This window comes from Styela clava, chromosome 8 (assembly GCF_964204865.1).
Source record: "Styela clava chromosome 8, kaStyClav1.hap1.2, whole genome shotgun sequence".
Classification (NCBI taxonomy): Eukaryota; Metazoa; Chordata; class Ascidiacea; order Stolidobranchia; family Styelidae; genus Styela; species Styela clava.
Window position 1 is genome coordinate 17,247,805 of NC_135257.1, and position 22,938 is coordinate 17,270,742.

The window sequence follows — 22,938 nt, forward strand, 5'->3', positions numbered from 1 at the left end:
TAACAAGAAAATGAAGTGATTGTAGGAATAACACTGCAAATGGTAAAGGAAAATTGTGATTAGAATAAACAGGTCGTTTGAATGATGACTTTATTCGAACATTAAATTACTGATAAAAATTGTTGAAAGAGGTGCTTTTGGGTGTTGATCAACTAAAAAAATAGTGCTGTGATGGTGTGGTGTTTATAATAAACTATGTTAAAATCTTAGGCGAACTGGAAAGCTATTCAGTGCTTTCCAGTGGATCCTTGTTTAATGTTAAAGAGTCATCTGAACATAGAAGAATGAAGCGCCTGAGCTGGGGCCACAGTTTGAATATAATGTGAGATGGAGCCAATATGGTTTCGAACCAGCTCTCCAGCCCTGCTTGCACTGAAGTTGAAATTATCAAGAATTGAAAGAGTCCTATCTTAAGAATAACTATTATAAACATAATCCAATAAGAAAAAATATTTCAAAAGTAATAACAGTGATTGACTGAGTACGAAAGGTTTAACTAATCCCATACTAATCCCTTGGGTGAGCGAACACGTACTACTTCTTTTATCAATACCTTTCCATCTAAAATCTGTACGTTTCAAACCTTACTCTAGGTTTTGTTCGCTTTCCCGATTCTATCAGTTACTTTTAGTTTTGTTTTTATCTATTTTTTTATCGTCTATTGCTGATTATGGAGTTGAAATAGACTTATACTTATACCCGACCTGGACTGAAAAATGAATTAGAGGCCGTGGTTTGCCATACGATTAAGCCGTCTTATCGGCTTTCCTCTCCTCTGAGATAAAAAGGTAAATCCTATCCTAACCTTGGGTGTCGCTGCTCGATAACCAGCTACTTCTCCTCCCCAGTAAAATTGTATGACTATATATAGTTTTCTTTCAATGTTGTATACAATTGTTTTTTACTGGTAGGAAAAAATAAACTTAACTTGACTTACGCTTATATGCATAAGATAAACGTATGCTATTAGTATGCGCGAAAAGCAGCCAAAACCGAAAAATGACTGGGTGTTTCGTACTCAGTCAATTACTGTTATTACTTTTGAAATATTTTTCCTTATTGGATTATGTTTATAATAGTGCTAACTTTGTTTTTGTGGCAACAAATCTTGCGCTCTCTCTCTCATTCCGGGAAATAAGCCGATAGGATAGAATTTCGTATTTGTTCCGAGGGGGAGTTGGGAGTAAGACTTCTAATAAGTTTATGGAGCGTTTACCGTATAAATTTTCACCTAATGCATTTTTGCTTAGGCTCTAGAAGCAGCAAAAAGTACAGTTACTCATATACAAGATATACGCGTCAGCGAATTTTAAGTTCTTTCAGTCATATGTTGCTACAAATTTTTCAAGAGATTCAAAGACACTTCTTCGCAAGTTTTTGATGATATTTGGGATTCTGTGCATAGTATATTCAATCAGCACGAAATAAAATCCGGAAAGTCGACTCCTCTCAATGCAATGCAACGGCGAAGTTTCGCGTAGTTTCGTCCTTTATCGCGCCAGTTTATGTTGTTGGGCGTTGCGTGGTTTTTTGGAGCTGGTGTTCCTTGGCGACTTCCAACAACTGGTTTGCTGGTCAGCGTGCGTGTATCGAGTTGATTCAATCAGATTGTTCGTGTATATTATGGTACAGTACTTCTAAAATAACACGAGATATTCAATAACGGCAAAATTTTTGTTTATAATGTCTCATTATAATTCTACCGTTAGCCCGTGTCTGTATTTCATTACCAATTTCTAGATATCTGAACTTTCTGACGTTAAAATTGTTGACTTGATAACTCAAGATTCTGAAATTTATGTGTAGCGTGTGCCGTATATGTTTAGGTATATTCTATTATTAGTGTAATTCTTGAATGCTAACTAAGTAATCAATGAAATTAGAATGAAAAGACTCAGTACAGCAGTATGTACATTTGTTCTAATTAACCCACGTTTTCTGTCTCCTCAACATATTTTGAATAATCTGATCGGAACTTAAAATGTGTAGCAATTTTTAGCTCATTTCATATTTACACAAAAAATGATTCTTATAGCTACGCCACTGAATTTAAAATATACTTGAAATTTAGGTAGAGCCTGATAGCTGAAATCGAATAATTTAGCACTAATTTGTCACTTGTATTGTTGAAAGTATTTTCAAAAAGTTGTATGTAGGATATATATTTCAAATTGGTTCATGTTCAACAAGGAAATTATAGAAATGCAAAATGTATTTCATGTAATGAAAAATAGGTGAGATTTATTTCGAATTCTTAGTGTCCACAAGTTGATGTCAATTCTTGAAAACCCACACATTTTCCAATAATATAATAATAATATTTGTGTAGAAATTACCATATCAAATATTTAACAAAACTAGTAATGGATATTCGACACATTTTGGATATCTCTGATTCTGATACATGACGGCACTTCATAACCAAACTTGATTTTATAAACCAACGTTTTCCAACCAAGGTTGAATTTTGTATTTGCTATATTACAATTACCGGCACTAATATTCTTTATATAATTATTATAATGCTAATTTATGCTCACATAAAATACTTAAAGAGTTCTACTTGTGCTTAGCTAAGGACCTATTAAAGATTGACCATATACAGATATAAGTAGTTTTTATACATATTGAGGGAGGAACAAAGAGTTCCAAAATAGACAGAAGGGAGAAATTCACTGAAAAAGGTTGTGGACCGCTGCCGGATACAATTATGGAAGTCGTAGCTTCTCGCTTCATCTATATCGAATAATTATATTTCGTGGCCTAGATTGTGTGGGGATTCATTTGAAATGGTGTTATTTATCTACCTTCACTAGAAATAGAAACGTCAATGAAAACAATCAATAATCGAGAAGAAATCAATAAGCTTATAATAAATATCAGGATTCACACACAAATTAACTAATTTAGTAATAAAAATAGTAAATAATGATATACTGAACTGGCCACAATGCAAAATTTTTGAACATTGAAATCTACCAATAGCTTCGCAGCATAACTAGCGCAATCATTGACTTCACCATAACACTAAAAATAAGAGAATTGTGTTCAATAAGCAATATTATTAACATATATTATAATTCCCAATTAAAAATAATCCCATTGATTCCTGAAAAGTAGATTTCTTTAATCGAAACAACCATTTTTTCGTATAATGTTCAACAATATCATTCTAATTATTTTTGTCTGAAATAGACATAATGAGTGAATCTAATTTGTCCTTATTTGGTGTTGTGGGAATAGTCATGACATGGTTACTAAATTAGGTCTCTACGGGTATTGGAAGAAAACTTGCAATGTATAAAATTTCCAAGAAACGATATTATTGGGATGGTTTCAAGACGAAAGGGTGAATGTAGAAATTTTATTTGAAAAAATTACAATAAAAATAATTGCTTTTTGACTGGCTTTCTAATAGAAATTTCAATTTGATATTCACCAAAGTATCTCAATAAAAAGTTGGGAGAGTTCAAAAATTATATTTTTTCGTCATTTTCCCAAAACTGTTTTTTTTTTCAAGTTTTATTTTTTTGGGTTGGAGCCCTCAATATCGACTTTTGAAGGTTGGTTATCGCAAGAGCTTCCATTTGCCAAAGTGATGGATATTTTTCAATCTTATTTTAGACAGAATTTTGAATGTTACATTTTGAGTTTGACCATTTTAATTATATCTGTATTTGCTTGGGATTTAGGAATCATGCAACTGGTCTGATGAAAGTTTTTCCAATGGTAATTGGTCCGAAAAAACTAGAAATACCTTCATAATTTTTAATGTTACCTCATTTTTTTTCTGTATGTAATGTTGTATACTATTACTTTACTCAAAATAAAAACGTTATTGGTTGCTGTTTTGCTATCTGACGTACAATCCGGTCATCATTGTTTGTGGTTTCTTTGAACTGATGAAATCATAGACGTAAATTTGGACATTTAGCTCGGCTTTTCAAATACAGTTTTTACCGAATTCTGAACACTAATTATTGATCATGGGAGATTCATCCAGAGCTAGCTACGTGTACCAGGCAAAACTTGCCGAACAAGCTGAGAGGTATGATGATATGGTTAAGGCCATGACAGAAGTCGTAAAATTGAACACAGAATTATCTGTTGAAGAACGCAACCTTCTCTCTGTGGCATACAAAAATGTCATAGGGGCCCGCCGAGCGTCATGGAGAATCATAAGCAGTATTCAAATGAAAAATGAATCGGCTGGTCAAGGCAATGAAGAAGCAAGTGGAAAATATGCCATGGCAACAGAATATCGAAAAACCGTTGAAACTGAGCTTCAAGATATTTGTAAGCAGATTCTGAAAGCTTTAGACGATCACCTGATCAAAAATGCAGAAAAAAATGAGTCAATAGTGTTTTACTACAAGATGAAAGGTGATTATCATCGGTATTTGGCTGAATTTTTGGATGGTGATGAGAGAGACAAGGCCGCTACAGCAAGCTTAGACGCATATCAAAAAGCCACAGATGCGTCAGATAATCTGGAACCTACTCATCCAATTCGTCTCGGCCTTGCTCTAAACTTTTCAGTCTTCCATTATGAGATTAAAAAGCAAAGTGAAGTGGCTTGTCAACTTGCTAAGAAAGCATTTGACGACGCAATAGCAAAACTGGATACTTTGAATGAAGATTCGTACAAGGATTCGACTCTAATTATGCAGCTGCTTCGTGATAACTTGACTCTGTGGACATCTGATGCTGAATCGAATAAAGACGATGAAAAGTGTGATGACGAGGAAGTCGATGTTCAAGACGATTAACTATCTAGATTCAGACACACACCCTTCAAGCAATAAACATTCTGATTTTGGTTGAACAGGCGGTCACCAAAAACTATTATCAGCTGAAATATAAAACATATTTTCTTCTCTTATAACACAATATGCCGGATGATGAGTTGTTGAGAGGGAATGGTCTTGTGTGCTGTAATCATAATGGTTGTAGTTATTTACCGTTCAGTTTGTCTCTGTTGTTTTCAAATTTATAATCCACTCGTTTTCTTTCTGTTCACACTGTCTATAATTTTGGAGAAGATAAATTCTGTGCTTTTTTATTCGTAACATCCGAAGGGTGGAGGTCTATATTGTTCTCATTCTGCCATTTATAAGTTTAAGCTGTTCTAATTGCTGGGAAATTTTGCATTCAATTCGTGTATTAGTTAACTTGATGTAATTGGTTTAAATCTCATTGGCAATTCAGCATTTGTGATTGGACTATTGCTCCAGAAAATTGAATATGCTGGATATGTTGCCAACATTTCAGGATTTATTTACATTTATTATTGAAATTATAAATCAACCTAAAAAAATTGCATGGTATTTTGAGTAGCTGTTCTTGTATTCTTGCTCTTCGCAGTAATCTAACTGCGTCTCTCATAGCATGTTTTTGTATGGCCACAGTTTCTGAAAATGTTCAAATTTTTGGTTTTAAGGTTTTAGGATTATCAACTTGAATATTCAATAGTTGTTTCAATCTAAAAGTTAAAAAAATATTCTGTGAAATATATCGAGTGGTTACTTTGAACAGAGTAATATTTACCTGAGATAAATGAGTGAGTTCTTTGTTGTGTGAAATGGAAGATATGAAAGGCACAGATGAATGTGGAAGGCTGAATGAAAAGACAAAGAAACAGAAGTTCTTACGAGAGTTGGAACAAATAAAATTTCAGTAAGTGTCAGGCAGGATTGATTAATAAATCTAATCAATTTACTATTTCAAATGTATTCTAAATTGGGTCACTTCGACGAAAAAAAAAAAGATTTTGAAATCAGAAATCCAAAAAGGTTAATAATATAGACTGATACATCTGATTGGTTAATAGAACTAAAATAAGGAAAATCGGAATAACATAATGGCCTAACCTGGTACATGCACTACAGGAGTACCCAAAATAGTAACCATTCAAATGTATATATTGTTCCTAGATTCAAACTATCGAATATATTTGAATTGAATGTCGGGTTGTTTTGAACATATTTGGTATCGGGGTTGATTTGTATCCAATGCAGTTTATTCAATACAGTCTATGAATCTCGAATGCGAAATTCCCATAACTGTTATATTTTCAATGAATTCACTATTAAACAAGACTTCTCTCAGTAACTTTACATTGTTCCACTTATTCCAAAGATCAACTTCACAGAATAAAATATCATTAAAAAATAAACTGACAAAAGTACTTATCTAACACATACACATAATTTTTAAATGCTATTTATTTTGTTTGGCGGTTTAAAAGTCTTGAACAACTTGATACTGCACCTTCAAATCCAAAAAAAAAACATTTATACAATGCGGCCATCAAATGTCAGGCAGTGTTTTTATTAGGGCTGAAGCTCCATTATAATTTGGGTTTTATCTGCATGACTGCTGTCATGAAATATCAGCCCAAAGGCAGTTTTGCTGAAGTGGGACACAAATCTAATAAACAAGGATTATAAGTATTAAAAATGATGGGATGTGGTTAGGAGCTGGAACCACTAAAATTTCTGGCAGCTCAAGCTCCATTGGCTCCAGCTACAACAAAATGGTATGGCTCGATTCCTAGATTTTGCTATAGTCAAATACAACCCTATTGGTGGCACATCACATCAGTAGGGTCAAAACAGTCAATTTGTTTTGGTTTAAACAGTTTATTCAGGGGTCTTACTACTTACTGAATACAGCGCAAAACACCGCAAAGAGCGCAAAACCGTGCAAAATAGCGCGAAACAGAAGGAAACCAGCGCAAAACAGAGGGAAACAGCGCAAAACAGGAGACACAGTCATTACCACCTCCTGCCACGAAAGAACCACGGCGCCTCTCGCCATGGTTTATGGCGCTATTTCCGGTATATTTACAAGGTTATGTACCGGATTATAGGTCATCATGCCGAATTTTATCTACCTTTTTGGTGCTCCAGAAGTATGTGCATCAATATGTCGCACAACCTGAATTCGCTACATACACACACACATACTATTTTCAGGTTGTGCGCCATCTTGGTGCACATACTTCTGGATGTCCCTTTTTACCTAACCCTAACCCTAAAGCCAACCATATCCATATGGAAAACGTTCTAAATTATGGTACCCAAAATGTGTCACCAGCAGGGGCAGACCTGCCATTACAGCATTACTGGCTACATACGTTGGTTTCTGTTTTTAATTTGCTGCCGTGGTACTCCAACTCAAAACAAGGTGCCCCGAACTCATTGAAAATTTTTTTTCTGCTTCACACTGTTTCCCTCTGTTTTGCGCTGTTTCCCCACTGTTTTGCGCTGTTTCCCTCTGTTTTGCGCTCTTTGCGGTGTTTCGCGCTGTATTCAGTAAGTAGTAAGACCGGTTTATTCAGTGTTGAAATATATTCTCATGATTTTAACATACTCCTGGATGAGCATCTTAATTTTTTGTACAGGATTTTTCAAACATTGAAATAAGACTGAATATGCTTGCAGCATCTGGAAGCTTCAGCTATCTGAATGGGATGACCCTGACTAGATATGGACTAATTGCCAATGACTGGGCGTTACTTTAGGGAGATCTGCCTATAACTGTCCATGAGACCCAATGACTTTTTTCCAGTAATTACTAGAATTTAGTAATCCATACAGAAGTGACGTTGGCCCAAACACACATAAAAAACACAAACCGCCGACCTGTAAGAAAATTATCAAAAACATGAAAATAAAACAGACTCCATTCATATGCAAACATAGATTTGGAGTAAAAAAACCATGATTGCATTTCATAGAAAAATTCGAAATATTTTTATTCATGCATATTATTAACATCAATTACACAATATGGGTGGTGCATACACTAAGTAAAACCCTAATAATGCAGTTAGTGATTACATGGAGATCTCTTATATATTCATTATAGAAAAAAATTCTTGACACTTTTATTTTTTCCACAAAGAGATATTACTGTTGAGTGAAAGAACATTTCAAGTCAAGGTTGTGCTATAATAATATAGGATTTACAGGGGAGAGGAAAGTCAATTAGACGGCTTACTCATATCGCGAACCACATCTCTTTCGTCCGGTTTCAAGTCCCATGTCGGGTATGGATGAGTGTGTATGGATAATAATTTCAACCAAAATCATTCGTGGAAATGGGATAGAACTTGTCAAAAATTCAAACATACCGATCTTAACAAAGAGGTGTTATTTTTCAGAAAAAATATCGTTGAAAAAGAAAGAGCAGGATTTATATATGATAAGCGTGGTGAATCATACAAGCATTTCCAAGATGTTGAAAAGTCCCTGAGTCATGAATTATCATCTGAAAGTAAGATTTTATAGAAATTTCTCAAAGTAATTTTGTAGGCGTGTCCAGTGGTTGAAGCATTGGACCTAGTTATGTTGGTTCGCTGATTAGAAATTTTGGTTCGCATCTCTGCCCTTCACTTTGTCCCGCGTGTAATAAATTGGGTAGGCAGTGATGAACCAGACAGATTCCTATCCTTTGAAGAAGGTAGCTACATACATAGCCGTAGCCCATAGCTGCTTGTACAAAGCCTTGTTTGGATTGAAAGGCATACAAAAAGCACTGTGTTCAAGTCTTCGACGCGAGAATTTTGAGTAAAATCTCAAACAATGAAAAGCGAAATTGTTTTTTATTTCTAGTACACATTTGTTTAATAATTTTTGGATCAAATATGTGAGTGTTACATACTCTTTCATCCATTCCCAGTTCCAGATAATATGAGCAGGGTAGTTTATAAACACAAAACATATTGTAACATTCTCCTTAACCTAGTACCCTTTTGACAGGAATCAAACTAGAACAACAATTGAAAAAAATGAAAGAAAAAGTCGATGGGTTCCAAAGAGAATTGAAGCAGGTTAAAGCCACACCAGAATGTAAGAATGAAATGATTTGAAAGTACTAACAATTTGCTTAGATATATCATAACACCAAATTGATTGGACCACAACTAGCACTTGACTATATAATGAGTTGAATCAAAATGCATTTTAGCAAATTGCTGGATATAAGAAGTGTACTATTAATTGAACATCAAGTTAATGGAATAAAAATCAGTAATTAAATCACATCCTAGTTGAAAGACAACATTAAAATGCTTCTGTATAAGAAATTATTGCGTGTCACTTTGGTATGCAATCTCACTTGCTTAGAATGATCTTAATTGCATAAAGACATTCTCATAGATTTCAGTTCCTAACCCTGACTAAAATCATTGATATCACACAACCATTGTTTTTATACAGATCTAAAATTGAAATACACTACAGTCGGCGCATTGAAAAAATTTCGATTAGGACTCTTTTTTCCTATCATATTCCAAAGGAGAGGATAGTTTATAGTCCACTTTCCTCATCAGTTATGCTTGACAGTGAAATACCTGTCATTTCATTAAAATTGAATCAATATTTCTTTTATAGTTGTTGCAAGACTAAAAACAACAATGGAGGATATTGAATCTACTATTGGTTTCTTCAAACAAAAACAAAGAGAAACGTATGCTCATTTTGAACTTAATTTAGTAAGGATATCAACGATCACGAACTCAATTTTCATTCAATCTGCGATTATACTTAATCGGCCTCACAACAAATTGTGTAGAAAGCAGTGGTTCCCACCTTTTTTCTTGATATATTTCTCCCTGACTATGCATAAAAACTGTGTTTACGTACTTTGTTCAATTTTTTAAGGGTTTGAGTGACCCTGTGGTTAGCAGGTTTGTTCTGATGAACATAGCAATCTGCGTAACTACTTTCTGCATTCACTCTAGTTGTTATGTACGAGAAACCCCCATGTTCACAACCCTCTATAACAGGGGTGGGCAAGGTGTTTGAACCAAGGGCCAAAAATTTTGCCTACCTAGACTAGACTGGCATGGGTGTAACATAAAAGTTACATTTTATAAACAATATTTACAGTGTTACAAACATAAAAGTTGAAAACAATAAATCTCGGGTCAAAACAATTTTTCAGCTTAAACATCAAAATTTGGTTTTAGTTTAGTTGTAGCAGCATCAGACGGGCTAGATTGAATTACCCAACGAGCCGAATTTGGCATGCTAGCTGTAGTTTTATAACCATCCAATTCATATGTGGCATTACAGATTTGAAACTTTGATGATCGCTGAGAAAGAAACTGAACAAGAGCTCATGATATTAGAAGGCAAAATTGAAGCCATGAAATCCACAAAGGCTCATACATCTGCAAAATCAATCAAACAAGCAGTTAAGCAGCAAATGAGTAATTTGCCGAAGGAAATTCATGATTTTGAGGTTTGTATTCATTTTCACATAAGGCAGAAGTAGTTAAAAACAAATGCTTTCTATATTTTGCCGTTCGAGCATTTTGATTTACAAAGGCCAATGGAAATGTTTTGAAACATGTTTTCAAATTCTTCCTGGTACAAATTTCATGCCTTCAGTGTTGGTGGTCAAAGTCAAAAGTTCCATAAACTTAAAAAAGCATTATGGGTTGATTAAACTTTCTTAACAGACAATTGAAGAAACCTTATACGCCCATAGTCATATCTTAAATGGCTAGGAGTCTGACGGGGTTGTAATTCTTTTGTGACTGTACAGCCCTGGCAGTAATTGTGGAAAGTCACAGTGAATCATTCTGGAATGATCAGCTAAAACTCGTAATCATTTTTATTCATGATATATCTTATATTCTGTCTTCTTGTCTTGTATATTGTGATGTCTCTTGAAATGTACAAGGTTTTAAATTCAGGTTTATGTTGCACAAAATGGAGGTTTGCAAGGAGGTTGGGATGATTATGATCATGGTGCTTTTCTTCGAATCCGAGATAAATTTAAGGTATGAAAATGTTTCCTACTGATATTAAGATTGCATACTTAATCCTGTTTTTTTGTCGATTAGTGCTGTATTGAAACAAACTTCCCACCGCACTGATTGCACTGCGTAAAGTTCACGGGTTTGATTGTTGTGACTTGTGAGGAAAAAAAGGCTCGAGTGTTGGCACTTGGCACACACGAACCAATAGGATTACTCTTGTCACTGTTAATCTGATTACCGTTCATGGCAAATTTGAATTCTAGTCCCATACCCAACATGTATTGATAACCCAGGGGTGGGCAAATAATGGACTATGTGCCAGATCCGGCCCACTTTTGTATGCTGAAATTACGACTCTGACGACGATAATGACCCTGATTGTTACATTGTGTTTCTTATTATTACATAAACATTAGCCTTGCTGTTGTAACTGAACTGTTTTTTATTCATAGCTTTTCATATTGAGGTTTGAGCCTCCGGCCCAGTAACCAAGTCTATTATCTGTAATTGGCCCACTCCCGTGACCGGACAATGAGTTGTGATTCGTCATATGATGATTAAGCTTTATTATTGCCTTTCTTCTTGACCAAGATAAATATGAATTATGCACAAGAACATCACTGAACATCACTTGCAGCTAAATTGCCCATTGTCATGCGCATGAGGATAAAATAAAGTACAATTTCCAACTTCTATTCTGAACCTCCCGTTTATTCAGGCGAATCGTAGTTTCATACCAGCTGCAGCAAGACAAATTCCCGGTCGCTCACAAAAGGACGTGGAAGATCATGAAAAGTGGTTTACACACTTCATTGAGCTCAAAAGAAGAAAGAAAGAGGCAATTGAAGTTTGGCGTAGAAATAAGGTTAGTATCAAGAAGGAAGATAACATAAGTATACGCTCGGCTAGGCGGTGTGGATCATCGTGCTAAGCGTTAGAAATACGCTCGCCACCGCATCTCTGATTACCCTGCGTGGGTTTGAATACCATATGGGGATGATCTAGTGCGAGAGAATTGCTGGACTCCTCACTGCCGTAGGGTGGTTCACGTAACCACTGGTCGGTTATGGCTTCCTCCACCATCAAGTCTATGCTTCCGAAAACAAATAACTGACTAACTAATCCCATACCCGACCTGGACTGGTAACCGCACAAGAGGCCATGGTTCGCCATATGATTAAGCCATGTTATCGGCTTTTCTCTCCTCTGGAATAAATATGGGTATGCTATCCTATCTGACTTTTCACTTTAGCAATGGTTTAATGATTCTGAGAATTTTCCAAATTTTTTATTTTTGTGTACGCTCCTTTCACTTCAAACAAGGCTCTGTACAACATGCCCCTGTATCTATCTAACAATGCGCAGCGTAAGTAGCTGCTATTTTCAGGACTGAAATTACCTACCTGATTTGTTACACTCTGAGTGAGTTGGTGGGCACAAGATTTTGAACTGAGATAACAAGATGGTTAGAGTATGGCCATGTCCCAAGAGTATTGATTAGTCGATGTAAATTTCATTTAATTCATTCAAGGAAGAAAAAGAAAATTGTAGAACAGATCCTGATAAAGACGATGAAGAACTACAAGAATTGAGAGAAAAAGAAGAAAAGGAAATTAGAAAAAGACTTCAGCATGAAAGAGAAATCAAGAAGGAACAATTGAAGATTTGGAAGGTAACTTTTAACTTGAATGGAGGTCAAGTTAAAAAGATGGTGGCATTCTTTCCATCACACTATCAGTCTCTCTGGTTTGAGTCACATGGGGGATATTCATGAGAGGATTGCCGGACTCCGCTCAGTCATGGCTTTCACGATCAAGCTATGAAACAAACTTTTACCAGATCTAACATTTTCTGACTTATCAGCTTTCATTTCTATTCTCTTTGTGCTCACATGTTTTTAAAAAAATTTATATCAAGTAATAGATGATTCCCCGACCCTTGGCCCCAGAAAACTTCTCTCCATACTTTACTATTGCAAAAAATTTTCTGTCTATTTTGGGAGCATTTCTGTTTACAAACTGGTAATTTTTGAATATTAAAACTAACCTAAAACTTCTTAAAAGACAAAATGACAATCAGGTGATTTGATTTAGAACTAATTTTAACCACAAAAACATGGCAATGTTTACCATGCTTGAATATCTGTCTGAACAAAAGAATTGTCTAATTGGCTGCACGAATTGCAATTGTTATGTCAATGTTGACTTATTGGTTATTGTTGTAGTATGTTTGGGAAAACATCCCTTATCATTCAATTTAATTACATGTCATTATCGATAACTTTGTATTTTATTAAAGACCCAAAAATTGGAGAAACAGCGACAAGAAGAAGAGAGGAAAATGGAGGAGGAAAAACTTAGAGAAGCTGCTGAAAGGAAAAAAAGAAAGGAGAAGGTATGTCTTGTAATATTGTTGCCAGATATGAGATTTGCATGAAATATTCAGTAATTGCTATAGCAGGGATGCTAATTCAAAATGTTTTCTTAAGTCTGTTGATTGGGTACTCCTGTAGCGTGTGTACCAAGTCAGGTTTAGGCCATAATTTTATTCTGATTTTCCTCATTTTAGTTCTATTACAAGTTTGGGGACTGCCTGTGTCAGCCAAGTGAATATACGCCCTGCACATAGGTTTAACTTGATGTAAAGTAGGCGAACAAAATTAGTTACCTCCATATTGGTACACACACTTCTGGAGCGCTGTTGATTTGACTTGTAAATTAAATCCAAGCATGGCTAAATGTCTTATTCCTAGACTCCTGTGACTGTTTAAATAAGCACAATGTTCCTCTCTTGAGTGAGCGAACTCTTGTTTTTTTTATTTAAATAATTCTTTGCTCTTCTGGTGTGGTGTAGTCATGGTTCTTGCTAATTACAGAATCAATTCTGTTTGTCATGTTAAACTTTCATCTCATTCTCACAGGAAGAAGCAATGAAACCTGCCCTTGAAGCTTTGAGACAGAAAAAAGAAAACAACGAACGTTTGCGCTGGATGGAAGAATTTGAAGCAGAACAACGAGAAATTGAGAGGCAGCAAGAAGTTCGACAAAAAATTTCTTCTTTCCAAAGCAGAGTGAGATTTGTGATATGCCTTGGCAGCACCAAGCATTATCTTTTACAAATAATAGGAGAAAAATCAAACAACTTATGAACACTGAATTTAGCAACCATGACCGTATTTCATTTACTTTATCTGCAAGCAATAAATATATAGACATTGATAACACAAGATGTAAATTTTCTTAAGCTGGTTTAAATAATTATTCGGGGTAGAGTGTACATAGTGTAGATACTGTGACAAAAATGCATAAACGATGGGACCTAGACCTACTAATTTGCTTAATTACACCTCTGACAAACTGCAGTATTGAACTTGAATATTACAAGAGCTTATTGGTAATTTAAATGTATCTGAATGTAGTTGCAATTTTTTTTCGCTCTTCCAATCAATATCAGGTGTCTCATTGTTCTTGACAATGTTAATACTAGTAATATTTATATAAAGGACCGTGTTGCCCTGAAGTTAAAGCAGACAGAACAGATGAAGAGAGATGGATTAGAAGAGATGAAAAAGAAGAAACTAGAAAAGACCAAATTGAAGGTACCGGTACTCTTCTAGTGTTGCCACTGAATGCACTGCTCCAAATAACACGAATATTCCATTTTTGTCTACCCAGGTTGAAGTAGAAAGAGATCCGACAAGACTATACAGAATGACAGAAGGTTGGGTAAATAGGACCAATGCACAGTCCGAGACGATAGCAACAAATAATGGTGTTGCGAGAATGCCCCACAGGTAAAATTGAGTGAAATCCACAGGTTAGGCAATAATTTTATTCGGATTCACCTTATTTTAGTTCTATTACAAGTTCAGGGACTGTCTGTGTTAGCCATAGGCTTACACAACTTGATGTGAAGTGGGCGAAAAAAATTGGTTCATTCCATGTTGGTACGCAATGAAACTTTCAAGCTTATACCTGACGACTACACACATTTATTTCAGGGCTGTTCCATCCTGGAGACAAAATCTTTGACATCTATGACAATCCACCACGGTGGATGATTATATTTAATTCAATCGTTCTCATAAAAAATTTAGCAACAAAAATAATACACATTGTTGGAGAAATGGCGGACAACCTGGGTGACATAAACATCTGCACGGATTAACTACAAAATGCAAACGAGATACTAATTATTTTTTCTGGTCTGCAATTCCATCGTGCGTCTTCATTACATCTGGAAGTTCAGGAGGTGAAGAGTACGGTTCGATTGTTAAATTTTCAAATGCATCTGTAAAACATAGAAAACATAGGATCGTTTTTAAGTATTTTTTTGTGCCTATTATTTTGGATTATATTTTTGAAATTCCGATTCTTTCAACTTGTATATTGGATATTAGGAAATATAATGTGATCTTGGGTCCTCGAATCAAGTAAGTCTCACTGGTTGGTTATTGGTTAGAGCAGAGTTTCTCCACTGGGGGTCCGCAACATTGTATATGGGATGGGATCTTATCTAACTGCCTTTAGTTAGCCTGCCAGTATTCAACGTTAGTATGTATTGATTTAGACTTTCATATCACCAAAGGAAACATTATCCTTTCCGTCGGTTAGGCATAAAAATGATACGACATAGGATTCACAAACAGGGGTCCACACGATCCAAAAGGTTTGGGAATCTATGGGATTCTGACAAGGATAAATTGATAGAATCATACTTACCACCCTCTCTTACTGCAAGTCCAAGTATTCCAGGAGTTTGGGCTTTAGCTGTTTGTGAGGTAAATCCGCTGTCTGCTAAGCTTTTGTTATCATCCAATTGCTGTGAAAAAATACAATTAACAGGAGATAGGTATTTGTCTGTTAGACACTTTCATATGTTACGCGATATCTCACGAAAGCGAGATTGAATCTGCTTCAAATTTTGCATGTGCATTCATCATATCTCGGACCAGAAGCCTATCGATTTTGAATGATTTATATAGTATAATTAGCGATTTATTAGTGATGGGACCCGTGGTGTCGCTATTGAGTCAGAGCGAAGGATACACGAAGAGAAAAACTCAATGGGCCAATGCAGGGATTGGTTTGGGATTCAAAATCAGGTTCTCTTTTGTATCAAACTAACAAAACAGTTCGTTTTAAAAGTGGTTATTTCTTACTTGATCATCTTTGTATAACATTTGATCTTCCGGTGAAACCTTCAAGATCCCCTCAATAATTTTCTTCAACTCTAATACTGTAGTTGACTCCTTGGCATCAGTGAAGATCGTAGTCTTCTGCCGACGAATTGTCAGAAAAACATCCTGAAATGAATAAAACAAAGATGTTTGAGATAATGTAAGGAATATGGCACTACTTCTTCATTTGGTGGCCAAGCGCAGCGGTTCTCAACCTGGTGCCCGTAGTCCCTCAAGATAACCACAGAGCAGTTGGAGGGGCCACAATGTGGTATTTTACTTTTCCCTTTACAAGATAACATGCTTCCTAGTTCCATTGCTCGATAAGGTGTTTTCACTTTGTTGAGCATGAATTGATTAATCCTAATGGAATTTGAAATCTCACTATAAATACTACTGCAATGACAAACAGGTGGCCCAAAAAGTTTGAAAATAAATAAAAAACTACTTAGTACTTACCATTTTACATTAGAATCCCTGGAATCTAGATCATGAAATAGTTGTCCAATATTACAATCTACAGTATAATCCTAAGCTATGATTGGACAAACACAGAAACAATAAATTTACACAGGAACAATTCCAGTGAGAAAGCAAAATTATCAAAGATGTTTCACCACAGGACAGATATATATAAAGGGAAATTATAAGGAAAATCAACAGTTTACTGAACATTTGATACCGGTATCAAGTACATTTGAAATAATAATGAAAATCAAAATTGTCAATTGCGGGGTTTAGTTGACATTTACAATGTTTGATTGTTGAACTCTTCAAAAACTTGATTTTTTTAGTTGAAGGATTCATTGTAACTTTTTATATACCACTGGATGGTATATAAACAATTTTTCCAACTTGGAACTGATTAAAATTAAATCAAAAATGAGCAGTCAAAACACTCAGTGAAGTAATACGCCCATGTGACATAGACTGAAAAAAAAGTCCATAAGTTCACAAATATTCAATACTCATGACACCAGAATAATATTATCTTTTACAATGGATGTTTCCTCTGACCTCTTTTTAAATAATCTCAATTAATGACCAATCAGCAATAAGTTAATGATGATGTAACAATCGAATTTAGTATAGCCACTCTTTTACACAGACAAATTGTAACAATCGCATTTAGTGCAGCCACTTTTTTACACAGACAGATTTCATTTTTCTGTTTTACAAGCTATTTTTAGTTTTGTATCCAGAATTGCGACCAGTACTTTTTCAATAACCGGTGGTTAAATGTTTTGAAATAAATATATAAACCAGTTTGTGAATGCAATAAAAGACTAAAAATAAGCAGCATGGTTCGTTATAACAATTTTTCGGGAGATAAGGGCCAGGGTAAAACCAACAACTACTCAAGATGTCCGTTTCAAAGTTTTATGTTTCACTCAGGTAAGGTTGGTAGTATTTCAGGCTCAGTGGGCTTATTTTTAAGTTTTCTTTGTTGAGCAATAGTGAGTTTTGGTCCGTTCTTTTGAACAGAATCTACTTTAATTATGGATTCAGTTTGTTCTCGGATATCAAATCCTAAAAGTTTCAGCATGTTTTCTGAAGCATTTCGTTTTGCTTCTTTTTTACTTTTACCGTCACCAGTTGCTTCGTGACTGCCTACAGCACATTTAATGCAAAAGTATGTCAAATGATTGTCTTTCGTGAATGCCACGATAGAGTAGACCGGTAAAGGTTCTTTTTTAGCCTGTAAAATTTGCGTGAGTCGACTGATTGGATGCATTGCGGATTTCGATACAAGAATATCTGCAATTTTTGTCTCTGAATCCTTTTTTATATTGCTTCTTGAATTTTTGGAATTTTTTGATTTCTTTTCTGGTAAAGATAAATTTTGAAGTTTTTCTAGAGCAGCCGATGCAGACTTTTTCTTTGCTGTATGTTTATTTGGTCCTTGCGCATCCGCCATAGTAACTATCTCATCTGAGGACTTGAAAACTTTTATATTCATGGTGAAAAGCTTCAAGTGCGGTGGCCCTTCTTCTGATGTCACAGTGAAATCTACTTTTAAACCATGGTTTGAAGCTTTTTCATATAGCAGACTTATTGGAGATTTTTCCACAGCTATTTTAGTTCCATTTTCACTATTTTCTCCATTTTTTGTATCCACAGATTTCTTTTCTTTTATGGGAACTGGCATCGTCTGTAAAACATCAAGTGCATGCTGCGCAGCATCATGTCGTGCCGCCTGCTGTGTTTTGCCCTCTCCAAAAAATGATCGTTCGCCCACAACTACCTCGACACGAAAAAGTTGGGGATGGATCCAACGTTTGATGGGTTTGCCATTATATTTCTGAAAATCAATTCCTGTTTGGAAAGATCCATTGCTGTATGGTTGAGGTTGCTTCAAATCAGCACCATAATACATTTTGGGTGCCCAATTCAAGGGATCATGTTGCTGCCAATTAGTTGTTTTGTTATATATGGGCTGACAAGGTAAAGGTGTTGTCTTAACAACTGCGTACTTAACTGTTTCCCCTCTAGCCATCGCAAGTCCATTCAATATCACAGTCGGTGTTAATGAAGCCGGATTAGCGATTTTGGTTTTCTTTGTCGATCTCCTCGGAAGAGGATAACCAAGTTCTTCCAGCGCTTTTCTAGACGCGTCAAACTGTGCTTTCTTGACACTTCTACCTTCACCTTGCCATGTATAATTGCCAAGAGTTAACATCACTTCATAATTTGTTTCATGTGGAGGGCCTTCTTCTTTGATGATCTGAAAAACTGGTTTTAGGCTTCTACTTTTCCCCAGTTCTTGGATAACAGCCACTGGAGAAGTTGGTTTATCCAAATCTGTGCCTGGTTGTGTCTCAGCTATATTATTCATGATGGCCTCCATATTATACTAGTTTCCCCTCATTTTCTGAATCGATGAGAGTTGTTTAAAAACTAGTAGAGTAAAGGATATAGTGGAATGTAAGTATGTTATTCCCAGAATCATTCTTTCAAACTACATCTTATGTAAAAAAAACACAAATCAATAAAGAGTCCAGCTGCACACTCTACAGGGGTGGTGACTCCTCTACGACCCATGGGCCGGGGCCACGGCCCATCTAATTGGGCCACATGGGCCGTGGCCCATCAAGCTATGGGCCGCGGCCCCGTCAGGAAAAATTCAATTATCTTACCAAAATTTTCAATTTTTACAAAATTGTCAATATTCGAACCAAAAAATAAACTCCTGTAGTATGTGTACCAGGTTAGGGTTAGGGAAAAATTTTGTTCAGATTTTTTACATTATAGTTCTATTATGAGTTTGGGGACTGTCTGTGTTAGCCAAGTGAATAGTTTCTTCACACAACTTGATGGGCCGCGGCCCATAGCCTGATGGGCCGAGGCCCAATTTGATGGGCCGTGGCCCCGGCCCATGGGCCGAAGAGGAGTCACCACTTCCACTCCACTAACACAGAATAGTCATGTTTATTCCAGCTACAGCATCCTGGCAGTATACGCATACGATTCCACTGGCATAAAGGCATAGAGGAAAGATAGGGAGTTAGTCTCGCGCAAACCCAATTCAAAGTCAAATCAATAATGTCAGGAGAATTCTATAGTCAGATAGACGTGATGACAAAAAAAGTCATACTGGAGATGTCAAAATACGGTCGATGGGTGTTACAGGCGGCAAAATAGGGATGCCGAACTACAGTCGACATTCCCAATAGGACTTTTATGCTATCAACCCCTCTCATAAAATTGGCAAAAAAAAAATTTCTATAAAACATTTAACTCCAATAATGAAGATTAAAAAAATAGTAATTGATAACAGTGATCGGTGTTGGCACTTCTATAAATTCCTGAATTCTGAAATTCCTGTTCCTAAAATCCATACAAATTACCAGCCTTGATTGGCATTACTGCATATTCAGATATTATACGAATACAAGAATCCATTTGGACATGCACTACTTTGTGGCAACACCTCTTACTTCAGTACTTGATTTATGTGGGTTTTAAAGCTTACATAAAGTTTTGTTCGGTTTCATGATTCCGCAATTAGTTTTCATTTTGTTTCTGGCAAATATTTTATACCTTGATACTTATAATTTCATCAGGTTGTCAGAACTGCTGGTAGGCTACATAATATTCGAAGACAAACAAAAGTCTGAACGTACATACTGACATATACCACTATACCTGTATACTGATTATACCGTACCAGTATACTGCCTACTGGTATACGGTACCAGCACGGCAGCATACAGAACAGACATAACTTACACAGGTTATCTTGAAGTCCTGAAATTCAATATCAAATAACAGATTTTCATTTGATCAATTTTTTTATATAAATAGCTACGGTAGCTTATACAGTTATACGGGTCCGCTATCAGAGAATATAGTCACAGAAACTATCAAATATCGAATAATTTTGCCTATGCATTTCGCTGGTGATGGTTTTTAATCATACTGCTGTAGACTACTGTCATATCATATGTAACACATCTGTTTGCTAAATAATTACGCGTTTTCAATTATTTACGTTCTTCCATAAAAAATCTGAAGTTTCTACCCTTCCCTACGACGTATCAACAAAAAGTTAACGCTAAGTTCCACCTGATTTAAGAATTCAAACGCACGACGCCATTACAGTATTAACCCACGGCGAAGGCACAACCGATCTTTTTTTTTTATCTAATCGACAAGGGAAACGAAACGAGTTAACAAAAGAATACGGCTGCTGCCATGGGTGCCAGAAGGGACATCCCAGCTTTTGCTTCTGTCTTGGCGTTATGGTTTATTCAATACGAATGTCCTCGGGTTTTACTTAAAATGAGAATAGGTAAATAAGTAGAGTGTGGTTATAGCAACAAGAAACTTCAGTTTCCTCGTGGCTTATATTTTACATTAATTCCGTATCATATACAATTTATTAAAGTAACGTGTTGCTTTATTGTGTTCGGCTAATGTGGACCTGTTTTTGTCTAGAAAATAATTTTCCGTCTGGCGCACATAATCTTGGTAATTAAAAGCGCAATAACTTATTATAATAACACGATTTTTCGACGAACCATGGATGCCGGCCCTGCCAATAATCCAGTAATAAAAATTTCAGCGATCTTTGACCCCGTACAGATTTTTTTCGGCATTAATAAAAATAACATTTCTTACACTTTATCATTATAATAAGTTGTAATTGGTATTTTGATTGATATATCGTAATTGACATTTACTTTTTTCGAGTTCATTCGCTAGTTGATGGTTTAAACCGATTCGGAAGACAAACGATTTGTTGGTGTGAGAAATCGAGCTAATATATATTAGGCCGCGAGCCGAGGCCCTGAAAGACGCCTAGAAAGTGAGTTTCGTAGCGCACATCAGGTAACTAACTGAAAATGATTTTAAAATGTTCCTTAAAAATTTAGTAACAAATATTGCCTTGTTCCCACTTCTAAAAGTTGCACGTTTTACGGAAAAGACGCTTTTACTACAAGAAATATGTGCTACGATCTGTCCTATATTCTCTACATTTCCGGCAATGAACAATGACTTCTGCATGACGTAACAATTGAATCGAATCAGCTGTTAGCGAGCGGATGAATCTTAGTTATTACTGCTCGATCTTGCGTTGAGTTGGGCAGCCTTTCCATAGCCCTGTTTAGTTATTATTAGTTAAGTTATGCTTAGACGTTGTTAAAAAGTATAAGTAAGTTACTAAACACTTGTACATCCCTGCCACGGATATGGGCGTGAGACGAGGCCTTGAAAAACGCCTAGAAAATGAGTTTCGTAGCGCACATCTGGTAACTAAATAAATTCTTTAGTTTTGTATGAGAATGAACATACTGAACGCATTACAGCTTGTTCCACAATCCTGATGCGAAATTGAATATAAGGTTTCCGGGAATTCAATAACCATAGGTTTACATCAACGCAGCATAAGAACTATGCAATTCAAGAGCCCTACAGCACACTAACACAAATGTATTTCTGTAACGTCTTGCCTGACCAAAATCAGACTTCCTCTGTCAATCACAATTTATTAGGTAGATTACGAAAAATATGGTATACATGTAACCAACAACAAAAAATATTTTAATTGTGTGACAGGATTCGCGAAGGACCTCGAAAGGTCTTCAAGCATATGGACACCAACAACGCTGATTCAGATTAGCGAATAAATTTTATGTAATAACCACAAGCAGTTTACAACAAGAACAGCATAAGAAGTTGCATTCATTTTATAGAAGCTATCAAACGTATTTATTTTTAAGCAATCAAGTCACAAATTAACATCGAAAGCACAAAAACACAAATAAATCAGCTATTTCTCACTTAGAAATTTACATGAAAAGTCAAGAAAATCAAATGAATGTACATAACATAGTGAACAGAAATATTACAATTAGTCTTTTTTTAGTTTATGTATATATAATGTTGGGACGCATCCGACTGTTTCTCAGTACTCAAACGCTCTGATACAAAGTACCACGTGGTTTTACTGATGATTGTTATCTGAAGAGCCGTTTTCTCCAATATTCTCATATTTTTTTTTACAGAATTTTGCTTTTGTAAGAAGAGATTACTATCATTTTCATCCGGCACCTAATAATACTTTTTGAAAAATAATAGCGTGGAACTTGAAAAATCTGATGGGATTTATGGATTAAAATAATTACTTGCATTATCAAAAGTTCCTGAAAAGTAAGATTTTGCCAGGAGCAAGTTTTGGCACATCTCGCAAAGTCAAGCTTTATACGTACCATTTCCACAATATTCCAGCTGTGTTACTTAATAGTAAAGTTTCCTGAATATCTAGATAAAATTAAACAGTAGGCCTACTTAAATCTTCACACAAGGAGCCGTAAGATTTATCTGCGATGAATTCTCTCAAGCATGTGGCAGCCCTCTTTCTTTCCTTTGTAATCCAATTCTACCTCTACAAATTAACCGCGCACTTCCATTGCCCTAAACCAGGGATCGGCAAACTTTTGTCACTCGCGGGCCAAAATTAATTTTGCAAGTCATTGGCGGG

At 35.7% G+C, this 22,938-nt stretch overlaps 3 protein-coding genes and 1 pseudogene across 3 annotated transcripts; 2 read left to right on the plus strand and 2 right to left on the minus strand.

Moving 5' to 3' along the window:
* The first annotated feature begins 3,876 nt into the window (after positions 1-3,876).
* LOC120346723 (uncharacterized) lies at positions 3,877-5,440 on the plus strand (annotated as a pseudogene).
* Positions 5,441-5,536: 96 nt separating this feature from the next.
* On the plus strand, positions 5,537-15,051 carry LOC120346722 (coiled-coil domain-containing protein 112-like). Its single transcript, XM_039416529.2, has 13 exons — positions 5,537-5,676; positions 8,168-8,280; positions 8,766-8,855; positions 9,399-9,474; positions 10,083-10,251; positions 10,709-10,795; positions 11,493-11,639; positions 12,306-12,446; positions 13,073-13,168; positions 13,695-13,844; positions 14,277-14,372; positions 14,449-14,567; positions 14,775-15,051. Exons 1-13 carry the CDS (start codon positions 5,582-5,584, stop codon positions 14,803-14,805), a joined length of 1,410 nt encoding a protein of 469 aa, XP_039272463.2. The 5' UTR covers positions 5,537-5,581; the 3' UTR covers positions 14,806-15,051.
* LOC120346724 (elongin-B-like) lies at positions 14,810-16,544 on the minus strand. Its single transcript, XM_039416532.2, has 4 exons — positions 16,413-16,544; positions 15,936-16,079; positions 15,496-15,595; positions 14,810-15,064 (listed from the first exon to the last, which is right to left on the minus strand). The coding sequence occupies exons 1-4, from the start codon at positions 16,413-16,415 to the stop codon at positions 14,967-14,969; spliced, it is 345 nt and encodes a 114-aa protein (XP_039272466.2). The 5' UTR covers positions 16,416-16,544; the 3' UTR covers positions 14,810-14,966.
* LOC120346721 (double-stranded RNA-binding protein Staufen homolog 2-like) lies at positions 16,489-19,256 on the minus strand. The gene has a single exon (XM_039416528.2). The coding sequence runs from the start codon at positions 18,799-18,801 to the stop codon at positions 17,341-17,343; it is 1,461 nt and encodes a 486-aa protein (XP_039272462.2). The 5' UTR covers positions 18,802-19,256; the 3' UTR covers positions 16,489-17,340.
* Positions 19,257-22,938: the final 3,682 nt, after the last annotated feature.